Source organism: Hyposmocoma kahamanoa, unplaced genomic scaffold (assembly GCF_003589595.1).
Source record: "Hyposmocoma kahamanoa isolate Upper Pololo Valley unplaced genomic scaffold, ASM358959v1 78, whole genome shotgun sequence".
Taxonomy (NCBI): domain Eukaryota; kingdom Metazoa; phylum Arthropoda; class Insecta; order Lepidoptera; family Cosmopterigidae; genus Hyposmocoma; species Hyposmocoma kahamanoa.
In genome coordinates, this window is record NW_020653945.1 from 20,677,316 (window position 1) to 20,699,061 (window position 21,746).

Sequence of the window (21,746 nt, forward strand, 5' to 3'; positions counted from 1 at the left end):
TTGTGGATATTCATATGGCGAACAGCTATGGAGTGGAATTCCGTGCCCGCAGACATAGTCCCTGAACGCTATATGTTGGGTATTTTCAAGGCGAGAGTGAATAGGCATTATTTAGATGTCCATGATCCATCGTCGACCTCGTCGTCACTTTTTATCAGGTGAGTTGGAGGTCAAATGCGCACTTATTCTATCATAAAAAACGCCCACAATTAGAAGAACTTTCAGCCGCAACTAATGAACTTTTGAAGCTGGATACTGAATATATAGAGACCTTACTCAAGTTCTTCTACAGGATGAGCTTGGTGAAACAGATGAACTAGTTGAGGTAAAACATACTTCATCCCCACAGTCCACATTGTCAATTCAACCATAGTTTTAGAATTAGACGGTAAACTTATAAAATCTAAAGATAATGTAACTCAAGCTTTTGAATCGTTCTTTTCGGAAGTTGCTATGAACACTACAAAATCATTAAATTCCTCCCCTTCTCTTGCTGTTAATCTCCTAAAGAAAAATATTACGTTTGTGGCAGTTTATTCAATTTCCGTCGTGTTAATCCATAAGACGCGACGTCATAAAAGCTTTTAAATCAATACATGTTAAAAAAACTGAAGATCTTTGGGGCATATCAACTAAAGTCATAGACACAGTTATTGATATAATGTCCACACATTTAGCTGTAGCTTTCAATAGGTGCGTTGACGAAGGAGTTTTTTCTTGATTTAATGAAATACAGCAAGGTTGTTCCCTTATTCAAAAGCGGTAGAAAAGTTGATTCTATCAACTGTAGGCCCATTTTAATTTTACCAGCTTTAAGTAAAATATTCGAAAAGGTCATACTGACTCAATTACTGTCCTATTTCGGTAGGAATCTTATTTTTCATAGTGAACAATACGGGTTTACTAGTGGTAGATCGACTAGCGATGCGGGGGTAGCGTTACTAAAACACAACTTTTATACTTGGGAAAGGTCCCAGAACGCTATTGGTGGTTTCTGTGATCTCTCAAAGGGCATTTGATTGCGTTGACCATATTACTCTTATTAGGAAGCTGGAATATTACGATGTAAATGGCAAGGCGTCGGAACTTGTATCGCCATATGTCAACGGTAGAATTTAGAAAGTAGACATAAATGGAGTGACTTGTTTGGGTTCTCCGGTAAAAATGAGTGTTCAGCAGGGCTCAATACTTGGACTTTTCTTATTTCTGATTTATATGATCTGCCATTCTTTGTTAAGGACCATTACGAAATAATATTGTTTGCTGACGACACATCCTTGATTTTTAAAACAGACAGACATGACATTAACTAAGACCTTATTAATGATACCATCTCTAAGGTAGTTTATTGGTTTAACGCTAACAATTTGTTGCTAAATGCCAAGAAGGCAAAATGTATTAAATTTGAATTATCTAACGTAAAATCGACTAGTCCAAGCATAGAAATAAACGGAGAAAAGTTAGACCTTGTTAATAAAGCAATCTTGGGAGTGACCTTAGATAGTAAACTTCGATGGTTTTCACATATATTTGCCCTGGCCAGCAGATTAGGCTCCGCTGCATACGCAGCCCGCAGGATACGCGAGCTTACCGATGTTAGTACTGCTAGACTAGTTTACTTTAGTTACTTCCATAGTATAATGTCCTACGGGATTCTCATGTGGGGTAAAGCGGCAAATACTCAAACCATGTTTGTATTGCAAAAACGAGCGATTCGTTCTGTGTACCGTCTAGGCCCTCGGGTTTCTCTCAGAGAAAAGTTTAAGTAGACTGGTATCATGACTGTGGCATCACAGTACATTTACTCAAATATTTTTTATGCCCGTAAAAATATACATAATTTCAATAAGAAAGAAGATATCCATAATATTAACCTTAGAGCTAAGTCCAAACTCATGGTGCCACGATTTCGTTTAACCAAGGTAAACGACTCTTTTATCCGCTCACGCGATACATGCGGCCGTAGACGAATACCACACCTAGAGGTTCCGGTGATGATTTTATACCGATTTATCGGATATCAACATTATAAAAAGTAAAAGAACTAATATTAATTGCTATTTCGGTAACTACTCTAGCAAACCATAAAGTTTTTAATGCCTGGGTCTGCCATTTAAAAAAAAATAACTTCAAAAATACGTCACGACAATCGTGTGTGTGATTGTTTGGGCTAGTGATTTCGGTGTTTATTTATTGAAAACATACCGTAAGTAGCGTTTTTTAAGTTTACCCTGAATATAAATGTTTATAAACTATACTTTAAGGAGTAATTTCATGGTAAATGTTAGAACCACTCAAACGGAATATTATCATATTTATCCAAGTACACCAAAAATTTAATTAGTACTTTTTTGTGCAGGATTTGCGGTGTATTACTGCATTTTATTTGAGATGTTTTTGTTGGTAGTAAGGAGGGTATTTATTTAGCAATGCAGAATAATAATTTTTATTTATAAAAACTTGTATTTAAAGTGAATGCTTTTCTAATTTGCGAAACCAAATAGCCGCCATTTTGCGGTAGGAGGAGCGCATCGCGTGAGCGGTTATGGGGAACTGTATACGTTTTTACAATATTATTCCGAAGCTATCTCTCCGTATATTAAGATTATCATTTCCTAAGTTTAAAAAACTACATTAAAAATATTTTGATTGCAAAGTCATGTTACAAAATTGAAGACTACGTGTTAGATAAAGATGTATGGAAAGACGACATGGCTCCAGAATCCACACAAATTTGATTCAAAGTGTATTCCATAGGATTAAAGTTTATTTGAAAATTGCAATCCGTATAGTTTCTTGCTCGTTCTTCTCAAGGAAGTCAGCGTAGTGAAGGAGCAGTGCTTAATGTAATGCAATGTAAAGTAAATATGACGTTTTCAAGTGTAAATTTATTTTACCTTTGGAATTAACGATCTTTGACTTTGACCCCCCTCCGCATAAAATGAAATAAAATAACACAAACGCGACTACAGTTACAAAGATCATCACCAAAAATATACAATAATTATAAAATTAACAATTCATTCATAATAATATTATTGTCAATCAAATTAGAGGAAATAGTACAGAAATATTACAATGCGATAAAAAATAATATAAAACAATTATTTAAAAATGTATTAATTAATTTATATTACGCTTCTTTACGAGTCATCCTCTGGAGTTGTTGATTGTTCCACGCTCGGTTGAACAATGAGCTCACTCAGAATAAATAGCTGGAAATAATTAGAAGATTATAATATTTATTCCCATTTTTGCTAACATTTATTCCCGCAAAGTAACGCCTGAATGTATAAATAAGTTGTAGGATTCATTGAAACTCAACTTAAGAAAACAATTTTCTTTCATACTGAGTGAGAGTTTCCCGAACGTACGTCACGTCTATGTAGTTTCGACACTAGGTTCGACACACACAACAGCACGTTTCCCTTTAGTTGAAAGGTTGAAATTCAACAGTATTGCTCTTAAATTTTTTGTTAAATAGATATTCAATTATTTTTTGTGAAATTACTCCACATGTTTGTTACAATTATCGATATTATCGGATCGAAGGAATTTTTTCTGAGTGTTCGATCTTTGTATTTATAAGAATAATAATAAAAATAATAACGCACACACTCAACATGGCCCCGCACTACGGAAACCCTGTGTCGCGAGTGCCATGGACACACACATAGTCAACCACAAATTACACCCAAACTCACGAGAGAAATAAATGTAGGCCATACAAATATTTCTCCCGACCCGGAAATCGAACCTGGAACCTCTGCGTGGCAGTCGGGCATGGTAACCGTTCGGCCACGGAGGTAGTTAATTATAACAAACTAGTTGAGTAGGTAATTTAACAAAAAATAATTGAATATCAATTCAATAAAAATTTAAACCACAGTGAATAGCGACATCACTCGCTAGGACTGGTGTAAAGATACTAACGGGGTGATAAATCTTTCATAGATTTCTCATAGATGGCGCTACGACTAAAAAGTCGTTGAAAAACCAAATACAAAGACACGACGCAAGCACATAGAAATATTCGTGAGGTCCGCTGGTTCGTTCCGTGGCTTAATTGGTATAGCGTCTGGCACGGTAAGCTAGAAGACGTCGGTTCGAATCCGGCCGGATCGAAGGAATTGTTTCTGAGTGTTCGATCTTTGTATTAATAATTATAACAAAGTATTGCTCTTAGTAAAATATGGTGCAAAGAAGAAAAAACCTGAACTAAAGCTACGTTTATATTATTTCTGTAACGGGTTGTCCCTCGTTATGATTGGGTGTCGTGGATAGTTTCGTTCAGATCTCCATGCTCCAAGAATTCGGCATCAAACGGCGTCTGTCTGCTATAGTGCAAACTCCCACCATGAAGTTCTCCGGACATACTCAAGACGTAGATTTGACTCCAAAGAGCGTCTTGTCGTAAAGGGCAGAGTAGAGGGCACTGGACCGCGCAGAAGATCACCCATGCAATTGAAAAAATAGCACATCTTCTAAGAATATGCAGATAGATTTACAATTCATGAAAAACGTCTAAAACGACAGTTCGGTAGAGATGTGTTACCTCATTCACCGTATTCAAAAAACAGCAGTTGGTTGTAATGTGTCATCCACCGTATTCACCCAATATAGCCCCTTCAGATTTTCACTTGTTTCGGTCTTTTCAAAATTCTTTCAATGGTCACGATCTTGATAACGAAGAGGCCATGACACGACACTTAGAGCTGTAATTTTGACATAAAAACATAATTTTACTAAACCAATTTTACTTACCAAACTTACTCCAAATATTGTAGATTAACATGGCGAATAAATATAAGTATCATTGATTAGTTTGATATTCATTTTGTTAAATGTTTTTCATTTAAATACTTTACGCATTTTCGTTTTGGCAAACCTATATTAAGACATTTGAACAGGTAAAAAACTATTAGTAAAAAACCTTCATGTGAGTACCTAAACCTACATAAACCGTCTGTTTAAAGGGGACCTCTGACCAGTACTGGAATGTATAAGGCCTGATACTTCATCACTGCAAGAGAAACGCCTTTTCAAACACCTGTGTTTAATTCAAAAGAATGAACATTACAAACCTATTCACTATATTTTAAAACATATTGTATTTGTTGCTGAATATTAGACTGGCTTTAAAGTTAAATTATTAGCGTCGATCTGGGCTGCGCGAGTCGCACCTTATCGTGCTAGCCCTACTAGCTATAAAGCGGCTCGGGTCAGCCACGTTTGTCCGTACACTCCCCTATGAAGGACCCTTCTTCTAAAGTAGCCATCTTTTATTTTATGCTAGTGAGACCGATAAATAGGCTCCACCTGGGCACCAAGTACGTACTTGTTTGGTATTTTGCTCTTCAATGTCGCGATGGTGTAGTCTACTAATTATTTGACATAAAAATATTTAATTTGAAGACTAAGCTGTTGATTAAACGACATAGAGATTAAAATGCATAGTAATTTCCATGGTCGGTTTGGTAAGGCAACATAGCACGTCAATGATTGAATGAATTAATGTCATCACTGCGATTCCACTGATATTCTATATAGCTCTAATATCGAAATATAATGTCAGTGGAATGTCAATGGTATTACAAACTAGTGGTTTCAAGAAAATTGTCAGCCATAGATTTTCGCAATATTAAATAATTAATTATTCTCTTAAAAAATTAAAAATTCCGTTTCAAACTCTTGTAACTTGAACCACAGCGTAAATGCGCTGTTGCATCCGACAACGTCAATGCCAAACTGAACTTCCTGGCTTCCAATATAAATGTATTTACTTTTTCAAACTCGTAACTTAAATGTTTTTTTTTTTCTAATCATATTTGCATTACAAACCTACTCTACTTCTAAATATGAACTGTTCCGAGCAAACGAATCGCGTCATTCGTTATAATTCTTTTGCGTCAAAAAATCAATAGGAAATATGGACTGCCGGTTTTATTATGAGAGCGAAAGTCAATAAGAAATTGAAACTGACCAATGATGTAGCACGAAGTTCATTATCTACTAAGTACAATATAACAATCGTTACGGCGTATATAATAATTTGAAATGGTAATTAGATCAATGCCTGATTTAAGTAATTGGCTAATTAAGAAGAAAAGAATGTTTAGGGATGGATGCTTAACCGTCAAGTGTATTGACGATGCCTCTGGCTGCCTAAATATATGACAAGGAAATTCAGTTAGAAATTGAAACTGACCAATGATATATCACAAAGTCTATTATGTACTACAATTAAAAAACCATTATGACATTGACTTTTCTTTTTAGTCGGCAAGAATTAAAAATGACGATTGGCCAGAGTCTGTTTTAACACAAAGAAAGAGTTGGATGCTTCTTTACCTAAGGAGCTGATGATGCCCCTGACATTTGAACGTGGTGTTAATGCTGATTAATGAGGTCTAACTTTACCGATCAATCACTGTTTACATTTACAAATAAATTTGGGCTACATTATTTTATTAATTGAAATGTGCAATTGTTGATTTATTTATACACACACAGGTTCATGTAGCGGAACAATAATAAATTACCCAAAAGAATGCAGTGCTTTTTTAAAAATTCTGGTCGATTGTTTGCCTAACAGGTGTAATTTGAAAATAAAAATTAGTCGAATGCCATTTTTTCAAATAATTGGTTTTAATCGACTAAATTTGGCTTTCTTTTAAGTTTCATAAAGATTAGTTGAAAAAATAGTTTTTTTTTTTAATCAATGTTAAATTGTTACAGTTTTTAAATTTTCAGCAGGTTCTCATAAAACACAGTTCAAAAAAAAGTAAATTTCCTTTTATTAAAATTTGTATTAAAAGATGTTAGTTTAATAAAATATAAACAAAAAAAAAACTATTTTTGAACGACTTCAAAAGAAGGAGAATATTCTCAATTCGAATGTAATTTTTTTTGTACGTTTGTTACGCGATAAAAAGGTATTTAAGAACCGATTTTTTTGAGAAGGAGGTCACCTCCGTATTGGTCCCTTTTAAATTTGAAGAAAATATCCCACCTCTAAGGGTAGCAACCTAGGGGACGAGTCCGGTTTCGAGTACTTTCAGGTGACCGATTTAAAAAAAACTTGGCAAATAGATGTGATTCCACGAATTTTTGAGGTTGGTTTTTTGAATACTCAGTACTGAGATTATATATCCTCACATTTTGTTTGTTCTCCTACATGCGTCGCTGTATAATAATAATACTCTTATCGTGACATACTCTGACAGCGGGTGCGGGTCGGGAGCACGGCGGGCGCGGGACCCGACCTGCGCTCGTCTAGTGCCCGCGCGTGGTACGTTGTCGTCCATATAAATCATTGACTTACAATTATATGGACGTCGGGTCCGCGCTAAAAAGTGTCCGCACTTGTAAGGCGCTAAAATCGTATACAGAGCGCGACACTCCGCTTTAGTCTTCATTTGTTCTACTGACAGCGCGATACTTCGATGACATTACAATTTAAATTTCGAATAGGTTGACTTGGGACATTTTTTTCGTGGTTTTTGTATTAGACCGGTCGTCCATTTATTTGTAAGTCAATGATATAAATATAAGGAATTACACCCGCCGTGCTCGCGTCCGACTCGCAGTCGTTCTTCGTGGGTTTTATGCTTTATTTAATGGGTGACAATTTTTGAAACATGGTACAAGCTCTGAAACCGAGAAAATATTATTTATTTATTTAGACATATCATGCTATCTCCATTTCGTCGCGCATAAAGCAAACTGCCTCCGTGGCCGAACGGTTACCATACCGGACTGCCACGCAGAGGTCCCAAGTTCGATTCCCGGGCCGGGAGAAATATTTGTATGGCCTACAATTATTTCTCTCGTGAGTTTGGGTGTAATTTGTGGTTGTCTAAGTGTGTGTCCATGGCACCCGCGACACAGGGTTTCCGTAGTGCGGGGCTATGTTGAGTGTGTGCGTTAAAAAAAAATGCGTACAAATGAATAACAAAATGTTTATTTTTTACTATCGGCATTGCAAATCGCCGTGAGTATATGCAGCGCGTCGTCAAAGTTATTGCATTGTAGTGTGTGCCACACCTTGCCCCTTTTCTAATACTTAAGTATATAGGATGTTCCACGTCTACGGGACTCAGAGGGAAAGTACGTAGATAATGTAGATAGGGTATTTTGATTCATGGAGATATTATTTTGTTATTAAAAGTAAGTAATACTGTGTAATATCTACGAATCGAATCGATCAAATGCGAAAAAAAAAATTGTCTTTAATTAATCCTTATAAAAATTAAGTACTTCTGAGTAACATAGTATTTTAAATTAAAAGTCACTGTCCTATTATAAAATTCATTAAAAAAAAAGAATCACTTGAAACTGCCATATTTGTAATTAATTCATAATTTTTTTTTCGTTCGATTCCGAAACGAGACAAGTAACTTTTAAGTCTTTGAATGCTGTATTACTTACTTTTAAACATAAAATATCTTCATGAAGTTAAATGATATATCCTACCTACAATATTTAAAATTATTCTTCTCTGTGTCCCATAGGTTGCTCATTGATTAACCATGTATAGGTTAATCATTTACATTTGTTGTGGCACAATGACGCTTCCATCACGAACGCCTCTAGTCATCTGTAATAAAGTTGCAGTTAAAATATCAAGCATAAGAAAACGTACATAAAATAAAACCTAAAGTTTTATCTTAAGGATTCCGTTATCTATTAGTTAAAATCGTAAAGTTGTGTGTCAATTTCACAGCGATGACTTTTATGAATCATAACCATAACGTTTAAATGTTTCGTACGTTTTCGTAAAAAAAAAAATTCAAAATTATATGTTGCCAAGATTATGTATTAAAATAAATTATGTATAGCGCTATAACTCTAATTTTTGCTACAGTAAGCATATTTTTATCAGTTTTTTTTATTATTCAGTATTTTTTTATTAATCCATGATACTGGTTAACTAAGTGGTAAATAAAAAGTTTTGCCGATCTTTAGGGGAGATCTAAGGTTATCAGGCGTCTTTCAAATGAAGTGATGATAATAAAGAGTCTGTCCAGGGAACTACTGCCACCATAGCTATTTCTACCACCAAGCCGTTACTGCGTTCCAGTTTTGAAAAGTGTCTGGGTGCTGGTAAAACTATGGGTACACAGGACTTGTCAATTATATATATCAGAATGACGGCGCAGTGGCAGTGTTCTGTTCGTCGTAATTAAAGCTCTGAGCAGCACTGCAAGCATAACAGCTGCAGTGTCGCTTACCACCCGTACGACTTGTTTATCCCGTCACTGGATATCATACATAACAAAACTCATTGTATACTTAGTGTAATATACCTTATCGTGATCTTTGCCTTCTTTTTGGAGAACACGAGTTTCTAGAAGTGGGAAAAATATACTTATCTCCGTGCTATTGTAAACGCAACACCTGTGTACGGACAACGGCACATCTTACACAGATATTAAAGCTCTATGCCACTTGGAATAGGATTCGAATGTCCAAAATGTGAATTCCAACTTACTGTAGACAGCAATTTCAATTTAGTTAATTTGTATAATTGAGAAATGAATTGGTTATTTCTTTTTTCAGGCAGTACTGCATTGTAATGGGGCTGTCTTACTGGGTTCCTTTCCCATTTTATCGGTACTATGATTGTTATTTTTACATTTTCATGAGTGTGTCTCACAAAATAACCAAACAAAAAAACAGTATTAACTATTAACGTAGTCTAACCAATTTCAGACAAGACGCCGTGAAAGTCAAATTGATATCGAACATTTACCTTTCGTAAGTAAAAAAATTAAAAGTAATTTAATAAAGTCCATTATAAGGTATTTAAAAAACAGAATGATTTATTTTTATAATTAAGTACATTTTCGTTCCTTTTTGTATTTTTCTAAACCTGAATTTATGCGTAACAATGTTTCGAGGCACAAATCCTTTGAACATAAAAATATCAATGTTATGATCCAAACTTCATTAATTAGACGAGGTTTTTTATTGTGTACTTTGATTTTTATGTATTTTTGACTGTGGTGCTTTTAGTGAAGCATTAATAAATTTTGTTAAATAATACAAAAATTTTCTTTTGTAGTAAATTCAAGTTATTTTATATAATTTGAATACGACTCGAATTTATTACACGTGATTTCGTTATGCGTTTACTGTTATAATATAATAGCTTAGTGCAAAATATTAATTTCGTTTAATTTTCTTACATTTAGCAGCGACGGGTTGCTATATATTGCTATATATAAGGCAGAGTTGTGTTGACATTTTATCGGTAAAATCATCCTACGTGATTAAAAATATTATTAAGTAAAATTAATTTTATTTCGATGTACTATTGAAAAATTGGCGTAGTGTGATTGTAACTCGAGGACTAAAATATATAATATGTATGAGTTATTTTTAATTGGGTTATTTCGAGTTAACCCAAGTGCTCTTAACACGGCATCCTTGTTATTAAAACGAAAATCCTTTGGTGTAATAAGACGTTCAAAAATGCGGTTCAAAATTTACTAATTCCCAGAAAAATTTACATCGGATTTGTATCGGAAATCAATAAAAAAAATAATTTTGTTAGGAATTTTTCCAAGTAAAATAAAAGTTGTTTGTGTTAATAACAGGAATTCCTTGCTAAGGAATTTCAGATTAATTAAAATAACCCTCATATTTCATTCTGCACACAGACATAAATAGACGAAGATTCTTGGAAAAGGGATAGTGATTGAATTTAGAAAGTTATATAAAGGTCATACACGTCAAAATATTCATATAAATATAGATAAATAAATACAAAGGCATAACTTTAATGAAAGGTGTACAATTGTACAATTACAAGGTTTAAATTACCCACGAAAGATTGGGTAACGGAGAATAATATTGTGTAATGGCGAATGTATGAATAATATCATAGAAATTAGAAAAATATTTTTGAGAAAACAGTATCAATATTTTTTTCTGAAATATATTTTAAAACAATTCCCCATTTTAATTTTTTCTAACAACTACCCAACTTTATCAAATTGTATTTCACTTGATATTAAAGCTTTATAAATGGTAGTGTACTAATGAGACTAAAGCAGTGTAATATTACATAAGATAATAAAAAAGTAGGCAAAAATGAAGGCACGGCATTTTAAGCAAATTGAGCGTATTTTCAATTGTTATTTTCAGTGAGTTCATTTTCAACTTCCAAATACATGGAATAAAAATGGCCCGATAATGACAGGCGGCGTTCGTTTTTTTTTAATTTCTTACTATTTTTCGTTAAAATTCTATTTTTTCTGTCAATATGATTACCTACTGTAAAATTAACGAACGTACATAACAACAGAACATAAGATCAATATTACTTTAATGTTAAAGTCGCGCCATGGTATGAACTGAGTGAATGAATAGTCGTTATCAGTGGCATGGTACAGGCCCTTACGTGTGCAGGTGTAGAGGCACGCAGGACAAGACAAATATGTGCCATAATCTGTAGAGAGACAGCACAAATACATGCAATCTCAGAGCTATAACCACACCTGCTGGGCATAGGCCTCCCCCAAACACTAGCCACTTTAACATTAAAGTAATATTGCTCTTATGTCAAATTTAGCAAACTTAAAATAGTTATACGGAGGCAATGGAAACAATATTATTTTCTGTTTCATTGTCTTAATATTGATTTGTAATAATTAAAAGTTAAGTTGAAATTATTTATTTATATATATCTCTCCAATATTTTGTTTATTTTTTATTTAATAGCACATAGTAAACAATTTTTCGTTAAATAAAAATACTCTATGTTTATTTCGCAAAATTACAACAGCGCCATCTATATGCTCCTTGGCAAAGTAACAGTTGACACTAGACTATAGTTCCGAATTCAAAACGTGAATATCAAGACTCAGCTTGTTTTATTTATTTTTCTTCATAAAAATGCGGAATAATTATTGATAACAACGTTATTTTAATAGATATTATTATTACATACATTTCTTTTTTAACTGTTAAAATTCTCTGAACGTAAATAACATTAAGTACTTAAACATTATACTACGATAAGACGATTCGGAACATCAAAAAGAAAGAGATGGCGTTATATAGTGCACATAGCGTTATCACTTTCCTATTTTTAGTAAGGAATTGACAATATTGGGAAATCATTCGTTCTTTCAATCACTTGTGCAATAATACATTACTTGGTTGACAGGTTCGTCATGGTACGAAAATGAGTAATATTATAATAAGCTTATTTTAAGCTTACATTGAAATTAGATTGTTTTTGGAAAGGTGGTACGCCACTGGTCCTCACAAATATGAAAGTCAGAGTCGATATGCGAAGAAGAATATGAAAATAATAAATCGTACCCGAAGGTCTACAGATAATTCACTAGTTTGAAATTGTATCAATTGTTATACATACTATTAGCTATTTTTTTCTCATGTCCTCATTCAATAGGAAATGACACAATTGTATAAGTTTAGTCGCAGAAAATGCGTAATGTTGACTCAATCCGGTTGTAGGTACGTCTGAATGTGTGATTTTTTTTTACTGTATCATTATGGGAAGGGCTATACTGCCATCGACTGGTCTCCAGAGCCTTGTTAGTTACTGCAGGCTGCACCACGTGCAGGTAAGGTTGCCGTTAAGAGCTTAGGTGGTGATTGCTCCCTTATATCTCACTGTGGTGTGTGTGGTGTGGTGTGTGCATCCTCAATATCTACAGATAAGCTTACTAATCGTTTTGAAAAAAAAAAATTATTTGCATACTAGTAGAGACGATAAGTCGAAAAATTTTGAAATCTTTATCAAAACACGTTGCGTTTTTGTCAATTTTCAAAATTTCATCGATTAACAATGTTTACAATCAAGAAACGTCAAACGTTTTGACTAAAATAGCTGAATGTAACGAAACACATCTATTGATTACAGTGTCCAAAACATTTTCTCTGAATATCGATTTATATCGATCGCAAGTTTCTAAGAGTACTAAAAAGGGTCGACGTTTCAATCGACATTTCTCGACCGTGACAAAACATCAACTAATAAAATATTATTTATTATATTTTTTTCACACAAAATGGCATTTGTTTTAACGCACCAAATAATCTAGTATGTATTGTTGCAGAGACTATACGAGAGATCCTATCATAGCCCTGAGCGTACACCGTCCATATACGAGAATATACCAGTGGTAATTTTAAACAACAAACATACAAACATACGTGCTTATCTTCATATGGGTTACGAACCTCTAATTGATTTCCTGACACACTTCTTGTGCTTCCTTCACTTGCGTCGGCCTTTTCATATTCTCTTTTATTCTTAGTACTTTTAACCAGATCCTTTTTGAAAGACACTATTGATCTGATATTATTACGATACCAAGTGACGGGACAAACAAGTCGTGCATCTGGTGGTAAGCGACACACTTACACAGTCATAATAGTGAAAATAAGTTTTTTTATTTTTTTGTAATGTCAAGTGATGGAACGAACAAGGTGTGGGCCTGATGGCAAGCTACACGCTTATCCATAACAGTGGCAGTGCTACTCAGAGCTTTGAATCGCAAAGATCTGAGGAGCACTATCACTGCGCATGTCACCCTGAGACATAAGTTGACAAGTCCAATGTGCTAGTAATTTCACCAGCACCCTTTCTCTTGGAGCTGCAGTCTCTAGCGAAAGCTAGTGGTCCTGATGGCATCCAAGCGGTTGTTATGAAAAACTGCGCACCTGAGTTGTCCCCAATGTTAACGCGTCTGTACCGTCTGTCGTTCTTTTTTGGTCGTGTACCGGACTCTTGGAGAGGGGCTAATGTGCAACCTGTCCTTAAAAAAGACGACCGTTCAGACTCGACTAATTACCGCCCCATAGCCATCACTTACATCATATGCAAAGTGTTCGAACGGATCCTCAACAAGCAACTGATCCAATACCTAGAAGATCACTCTATAATTAATGATACCCATACTGACGGGTTTTCGCCGAAACGATTGACGGGTGACCTTCTAGCGTACTTATCAAACCGGGTGAGTCTTTGGCTAATAAGTTTTTGACTAATAAGTGTTGACTTCAGCCCAAGCAATTGATCGTGTATGGCACAAAGCTCTTCTCTCCAAGCTTCCGGCATACGGTTTGCCAGACCAGTTATGCGGTTGGATTGCTGACTTTCTTCGTGAGCGGAGAATTCTTGTAGTTTCTGAGGGCTGCATTTCTAAGTTCATGAATGTTAATGCTGGCGTACCACAAGGATCCGTTTTATCCCTCACGCTTTTTCGCATATCAATGATATGCTCTCTCTAGGGAACATTCATTGCTATGCAGATGATAGCACAGTTCACGACGGATATCTCGGCTGCCCCTCGGCTGGACGCTTATTGAGTTCATTGCCAAGAAAACACAAGTCTCCGCGTTTACGGCAAAATTGATACCGTTCCTTCCCGCTCTTTCTCTGATGAACACAAATCTGATGCATCAAAGCAGTATCACCTTGCTTGGTATGGAGATCTGCTCCAATCTGAATCCAAGGAGTTAGTTACATCGAAAAGGTGATAAAAACAGCTTCACAAAAAGTCGGTGTCCTGAACAAGGTGCGTCGTTTCCTCACGCCTGACCAATTACGCCTCTTGTACAAAGCACAAGCTACGAGTAGGTCTTGCGTTGAGTATTGTTCTATGGCGAGTGCTCTAAAGAACTGTACAACCTCTTTCTGCCCTCCCCTTTCCTGCTCCGAAGCACATGTGCTGGCCTTCGTAGATACCGTTTTACGACTAGCCGTACGCCATCGAGAACTAAAAGGTTTGGTGGCACCTTCCTCTGACACACAGTTGAGAAATGGAACTTCCTTCCAGCGCACGTATTCCCTCTATCTTACGATATGGGGTCCTACAAACGAGGTAGGAAGTGGCATCTTGTAGGCATGTAGGCTAGGGTGGTGATTATATTAACACTGTACTAGCTTCCTTCAAGTTTGGATTCCGTTTACCATTTTACATCAGGTGCAATGGAGTCATTGGCCTGTCATGTATAAAAAAAAATATCGAAATGTTTATTTACAAAGAGCAACCCCTAGAAATTTTTACTCCATTTTTTCAGATTTGCTTACCTGTAAAATGATGATTATTTGGATTTGAGATTAACAAGAATAAATTCTTTAAAAAATTACAATTAAATAAAACACGATGGCCATCGATGGCGCGGCAGGCCCAGGCGTAATTGACGGGATGACTTATTGGATGGGATTGCTGTGGATGGAGAGAATTAGAAGTACGAGGAAGAGGCCTTTATCCAACAATAAAAAACTATTGTTGGCTAATTAAAAAAAATAACAATTTAAAAAAGCAGAAGATTCTCGACACATCAACAGCTATCTACATAGGAGATTTTTTAATTGAAACAAATGCACTTTGAGTAAGTAAGGGTGGTGGTATAATGACAGGCACGTGGAACTTGTCAACTTTATGTCTTAGGGTCACGGACATGTGGCAGTGTCCCTCAAAACTTTGCGATATAAAGCTTTGAATAGTACTGCACCTGTAATGGATAGGCGTGTCGCTTTCCACCACGCAATTTATTCGTCCCGTTACGTGGTATCATAACAAATACTTTGTTAAAAAATTTTACAGCTTTTTGTACATAAATCTCTCATTTTAATAACTTACATTACTTACAACTTACATTACTTACTTACATTAGCACTTCGTGCATAAAAATAAATTTAAAATGTAATGTGTTTAAAACGTTCTTGGCTTAGAAATCACATTTTAATCGTATCCGACACGCTCTTGGATGGTTTTTTATAAACCTCCATGATTCTACGGGATTTGTATAAATTTAGGATCTTGGAATTAAAGTTTTGTGTCTTGGCTATTAATAACAACTCCCTCTGATTGAGTGTCGGATATGTAACGAAAGGTATTTAGGAGAGTTAATTAATTAACCATTTTGCCGAGTCAGTTTTTCACTTAGTTTTTTTATTTATTTTATTTTAGGAACGGAGTGGACGCAGAAATTTTGTACGTAAAAAACACTTTAAGCAACGATAATAAAGTAATGTTTCTCTACCTGTGATATTAAGAGAAGTGTTTTATATAAAAAAAACTTTGATAACCATAAGGTTTACAGACTTCGAATTTTTATTAATTACATACACTCTACATGTTACTATCATTATTGTAATAAATGTATATAAGTAACAGGGAGCTTAATTGCAGTTTGCATTCACTCACATTTCAATTCTTATTGTGGCGAAGACGACAGGCTATTCGTTCTGTTTACTGAATTTGGGCCTTTTTTCACGTGAAACATGATATTTTTTAGCAAAAGGCAAAATCAGTATTGTAAATTAATTGCGAATTTTGTTCATTGGTTTCACTTGGAAGGATTAAATTATTGCTATAGAGACGGAGTGGGCGCAGAAGTTCTGTACGTAAAAGACCATTTAAATAGAAACAACTGTATGTGTGATATACGCGTATTTCGTTTATATATTTTTTATATAGAAAATTTATATAATATTTTCGCTTTATATAGAAAAAGCATAAGGTTTTTTAAACAAAAGGACAATGTTTATATAAATTAAGTACGAATAGATTGGTAGATCTAATGTTATGATTACAGCAACATAATTATATCTGTAGGTATATTGCAAGGAGCTTTATGTGAAGTAGGTTTTGCCTTTATTGCCGATGCGGCCCATTTTGTTCGTTGTTATGTATCTATCACATGAATATTTTTAATAAAAAGTAATTAATTTTAAAATAATTAGTACTGTAATGAAATATTTGTAACCTCGCCTTGCCGTTAGATGGCATTGAGATCAAAATAGAACGCGCTATCGAAATGTTCACTATTTATTTAATTATACATTTTAGGGAAATTCATGGACAAATAATACAATTATAGTATATTTAAATATGAGTAACCCAATGCGATTTACGAATTTCCACCAACATGAAATAATATAAAGTGCTCAGAAAGCCAAAAAGAGATTATAAGAGAAAAAGCTATAGTAAGTCATATAAGCTGTTAAAGGTAATACGCGCCTTCTGCTCGCTCGATGATCCGGATACTTAGTGAAAGCTCATAGAATCGTCGTTCCTCATAAGAGAGCACGTCTCTTATGTTGATCATACAAATACGTCAATAAACGCCGTTAAACTGTTGGAGACTCCAAGCGTCTTTCTTCACCATTCCTCGCTACGTATACCTATTACAGTATTTAACTTCAGGTGCAATTGGTTTTGTCCAATTGATCCACTTTCCCGATTGGTCTATTTCCCATTTCGTCTATTTTCCCGATTGGTCCATTTTCACTATTCGTCTGCTTTCCCGATCGGTGCACTTGTTTTTCCCTATTCGCCCATTTCCCACTTCGTCTAATTTCCAGGTCGGTCTATTTTCCTGATCAGTCCACTTGTCCAAATGGTCTGTCTTTTAAGCATGTAAATTATAAAATTTTTAGGTTTTCACAATTGTTACACATTGGAAATAAAGCTATTTTTCCGGATTAAAATCGCGTAAATTTGTTTTTTCAAATAAACTTTTTTGGGTTTGTTTGAAAAAACAAATATACGCGATTTTAATCCGGAAAAATAGTTTCATTACTTACAATAAAATTTTATTAAAAAAAAATCCGTTTTACAAATTTTCAAAGGCAGTTTGTAATTGCGTAATTGCAGATAGTCAAGGAGTACATTTTGTATATTTTTTATAATGGCCATCATTTGCTTTACGTTAACTTTTTAACCGACTTCAAAAAAGGAGGAAGTTCTCAATTCGACTGTATTTTATTTTTGTGTGTGTGTTACGCGATAACTCCGATTATTTGTGAACCGATTTTGATTTTTTTTATTGGAAAGAGTCAGTCCATTTAAATTTCGAGAAAATATTCCACCTCTGAGGGTGGCAAACTATGGGCTGAATCCAGTTCCGTGCATGTTCCGTTAACCGATTTCAATAAAACTTGGTAAATAGATGTAATTCCACAAAATTTTAAGGTTGGTTTTTTACATACACATGTCCAAACACACACATACACGTGTAGTTCGTAAAGATTTAAGTTTGTAATTCTAAAATTTTGTACTTTTTAAATTTCAGAGAAAAAGCAGAGAGACCGGTGAAATGATGGATATACCTTCGGTGGTAAGCATAGTAATATCACAGTGTAACCAATTATTTCCTATTACACTGTGGTAATGTGTTTATTTGTGGTGGTGTGTTTATTTCAATATTTACATGACTCCAATGGGGGTTGGGGACTTCACACATTACGCACACATGTAATAAAACACAGTTACTTTCTTATTTATTTATTTATTTAAGAAAATCAACAGCCTAATTCAAGTAAAATGTACTTAATGCTAGTCAGTGGTAAGGCCAATTACAGATTTTCTGGATTACATATAATTTAGTCGTAATAAACAGACTGTCTCGCATTAACAATCCGCACAGATAAGTGGCATTAACAGTCCATACAGATAAGTGCGTATTATACGACGATAAGTATCTAATAAAAAGAAAGAGAAACTTATCACTTGGCGTCTTGGCGTGTCATAAAATCTACTAACAATAAACACTACTCGTCCTGCGAAAGGAAAAAATTAAGTAACTTTAAGCAAAAAGAAAAACAAAAATAAAACATAATATTAATCAAATAATGGCAACCATCATTACTGGCTCTGCGATTCATTCCAAACTGCAATTTTCTTGCACACAAAGTCCTTGTAGGTTCTTCTTGACTCACTGAACTAATCTATATCATGAAAGATATTGTTATATGTACGGCATAACCTTGTGAGCACTGCGCTTTGTCCATAATTAGTTGAGTGATGGGGAACATTAAATAAGCGTGTATGTCTTGTGCGATAGCGTGGGACCGAAAATCTAATGCCAGGAACGAGTTCAGGACAATTAATTTAAAAAAAAAAGGAAAATTAAGCCGGTTTCGAATAATGTCATACAGTAAAACAAAATCAGACAAGACCTTTATATCTTCAAGTGTCTTCAAATTAAATTTTCGACAACTATCGATATAGAAATCAACACTATATTTAAACTTAAACTTTAAGAATTTTACATATTTTTTCGGGATGCGTTCTATATGGCTTTTGTGAATGTTGTAAATCGGCAACCAGATGGGGCTAGCGTATTCGAGCACACTGCAGACGTATGCGAAATAAACAGTGTTTATGGACTGAATGTCGTTGAATGGTTTACATGTGCGCATAACAAATTCCAAACTACGAAGGGCCCTACCCACTAAGCAGTCTAAGTGTGGAACAAAAGTAATTTTACTGTCCATGATTACTCCAAGATCGCGCACTTGCTCAACTCTGTCTATTAATATGCCATTAAAATTATATGAAAACGAATGGGGTACCCTCTTCCGCATGTAACTGATACATTGGCATTTGTTTATATTTACAGTGATGTTGTTGCGTGTGTAATAAGCAAATAAATTGTTTAAGTCATCTTGTATTAATTTGCAGTCGGTGTATGATCTCACGGATAGAAATACTTTTTTATCATCTGCGTATAAGAGGTGGCGAGAATTTCTAAAGCAGGACTATATATCATATATGTAGACATTATAGAAGAGAGAACCCAAGTGCGAACCTTGGGGCATACCAGAAGGAACGTGAATGTAGTCAGACTTGTAACCACCCACAATAACCGCATGGGAGCGGTTGGACAAATAGGAATGAACCCAACGAAGCAGGTCACCATGAATAACCAAAGCCAATAACTTGTTAATAGGGATGTCATGGTCAACACGATCAAAGGCTTTTTGGAAGTCAGTGTAGACCGCATCCACCTGACCTCCATTCTCCAGTTCATTAATGACATAATTTGAAAAACTAGAAAGATTTGTTATTGTAGATCTGGATTTCAAGACAGCATGTTAAGTTAATGCAATTCCATGGTTAATAACGGGATAAATATAAATGTAAATATTTTTTTCGAAAACCTTGCTTATGACATTTAAAATAGAGATTGGCCTATAATTTTCAATGGAGGACCTGGACCCTTTTTTATGTATGGGCATGATATTGACCTTTTTCCATACTGTGGGAAAAATTTGTGATTCTAAGGATTTCTTAAAGAGCAAAGTGATAGGAGCGGCTAGACTATCAGCACATTTTATTAAGAACACTCGAGGGATGTTATCGCAACCAGGCCCCTTATCATGATCCAGTGCTACCAACAATTTATGTACTCGACTTAGATTAATATCAATACCAGCTATGCTGTCAATTGAATCGGTCGATGTCGTGGGTGTTAACGTCGAAGTTGCCGATACTGATGATGGGACTTTGAAAACACTCTCAAATAATGAGTTAAAGGCTGTACAGATACTGACGGCACTGGGTTTATATTACTGCCAAGAGTAAACTGTGCAGGATAGCTCGAATCACCTCTTTTTGATTTTACGTACATCCAAAAATATTTTGGTGAATATCAATATTTTTTTGAGAGTGCATAGTAAATTTTTTGAAACATATATCTTACACCCGTTTTTGTCTTGCCCTCAGGAGAACGAATTCGTCGTAATCACGAGGATTGTTCCATTTTTTCCATTTTCTGTGTACCTTAAATTTCTCACGAATGATTTTAACGAGACCGGGTCTATACCAAACTGGGTAGGAACTTTTACTAACAAGTTTTTTTGGAACAATCAAATTGAATACACTTTCAAGTAAAAAATTTCCATCGCCTCATCAATTGTGCGTGATGTAAACAAAGAATGCTAGTCAATTTTATCAAAAAATAGTTAATCTCGTCATAATTACTTTTAGAATGTATGAAGTGTTCCGAGTGTGCATTCTTTAAGGGTTTAGTAAATACATCTAAAATATCTACATGTAACGGGGGGTGGCAAATATCATCCGGTATAATCGGGTTTTTAGTTCTGGTAACAATTAGGGGTAACGTACTGAAACACAAATCTAGCACATTGTCATAGTGGTTTCCAATAAGATTATACTGCTTCAGTCCACAATAACCAATCTCATCTGCAAACTCAAAAAGAATACTCTCCGAAGTTTGATCACCCGCTACAGATTGAGAGTGTGTGAAACCATTAGAATTCCATTTTATGGATGACATATTAAAATCACCTATCAGGATAAAGTTATCTTTTGGTTTTGTATTTATAAAAGATTTGATTTTGGTTACAATATCTTCTAAAGCCCTAGTGGTTTTTACCTCATCAGGCGGCACGTAACATACGAATAAATGCAAGCTGATATTATTATTAAGTGACTTTGCAGGTATAGTTACACACATTAATTCGAACGACGCGCTCGAACTTGACCAAGCATTTATTAGCACCGCATTATACTCGCGTTTAATACAAGTCATAACTCCACCTCCTCCTTTCCTATTAGTTTTTACTAAATCTCGATCACATCTTAGAACATCGTACTACTACTACTATTACATAATTCATAATGTAATACGTCTTTCTGTAACCAAGTCCCGGTAATAATAATAAAACCAAAGTCATTATAAAGGATATTATTAAATAAATTAAGGCATTTAGTTCTCAGTCCGCGAATGTTTTGGTAGTATGTAACAAACTTCGCGTTGGCCGTCATTTTAGAGAGATACTAACCAATATACAAGCACTCTATATATGTTATAAATAGTTATGTTATAAGTAATATATTGCAAGTCATTACAATGATGTACTGACTGTAATAACACGTACTGCAAGTGCTAGTGTGTGTATGTGTGTGTGTGTGTGTGTGTGTGTGTGTGTGTGTGTGTGTGTGTGT

General features: G+C 34.9%; 1 protein-coding gene across 7 annotated transcripts in view; it reads left to right on the forward strand.

Annotated features, from left to right (window-relative positions):
- Nucleotides 1-8,805: 8,805 nt before the first annotated feature.
- The window catches only part of LOC113232881, a 26,025-nt gene continuing 13,084 nt past the window's right edge, over nucleotides 8,806-21,746 (forward strand). For 4 of the 7 annotated variants that reach the window (XM_026467758.1, XM_026467765.1, XM_026467766.1 and 1 more), the window contains exons 1-6: nucleotides 8,806-8,865; nucleotides 9,562-9,615; nucleotides 9,715-9,759; nucleotides 13,095-13,160; nucleotides 15,960-15,983; nucleotides 18,067-18,111. In XM_026467758.1, coding sequence (XP_026323543.1) covers nucleotides 8,833-8,865; nucleotides 9,562-9,615; nucleotides 9,715-9,759; nucleotides 13,095-13,160; nucleotides 15,960-15,983; nucleotides 18,067-18,111 — 267 coding nt within the window. In that variant the 5' untranslated portion in view covers nucleotides 8,806-8,832. The remainder of the gene's footprint in view (nucleotides 8,866-9,561; nucleotides 9,616-9,714; nucleotides 9,760-13,094; nucleotides 13,161-15,959; nucleotides 15,984-18,066; nucleotides 18,112-21,746) is intronic. The other 3 variants (XM_026467759.1, XM_026467764.1, XM_026467761.1) reach the window with 2 other exon arrangements.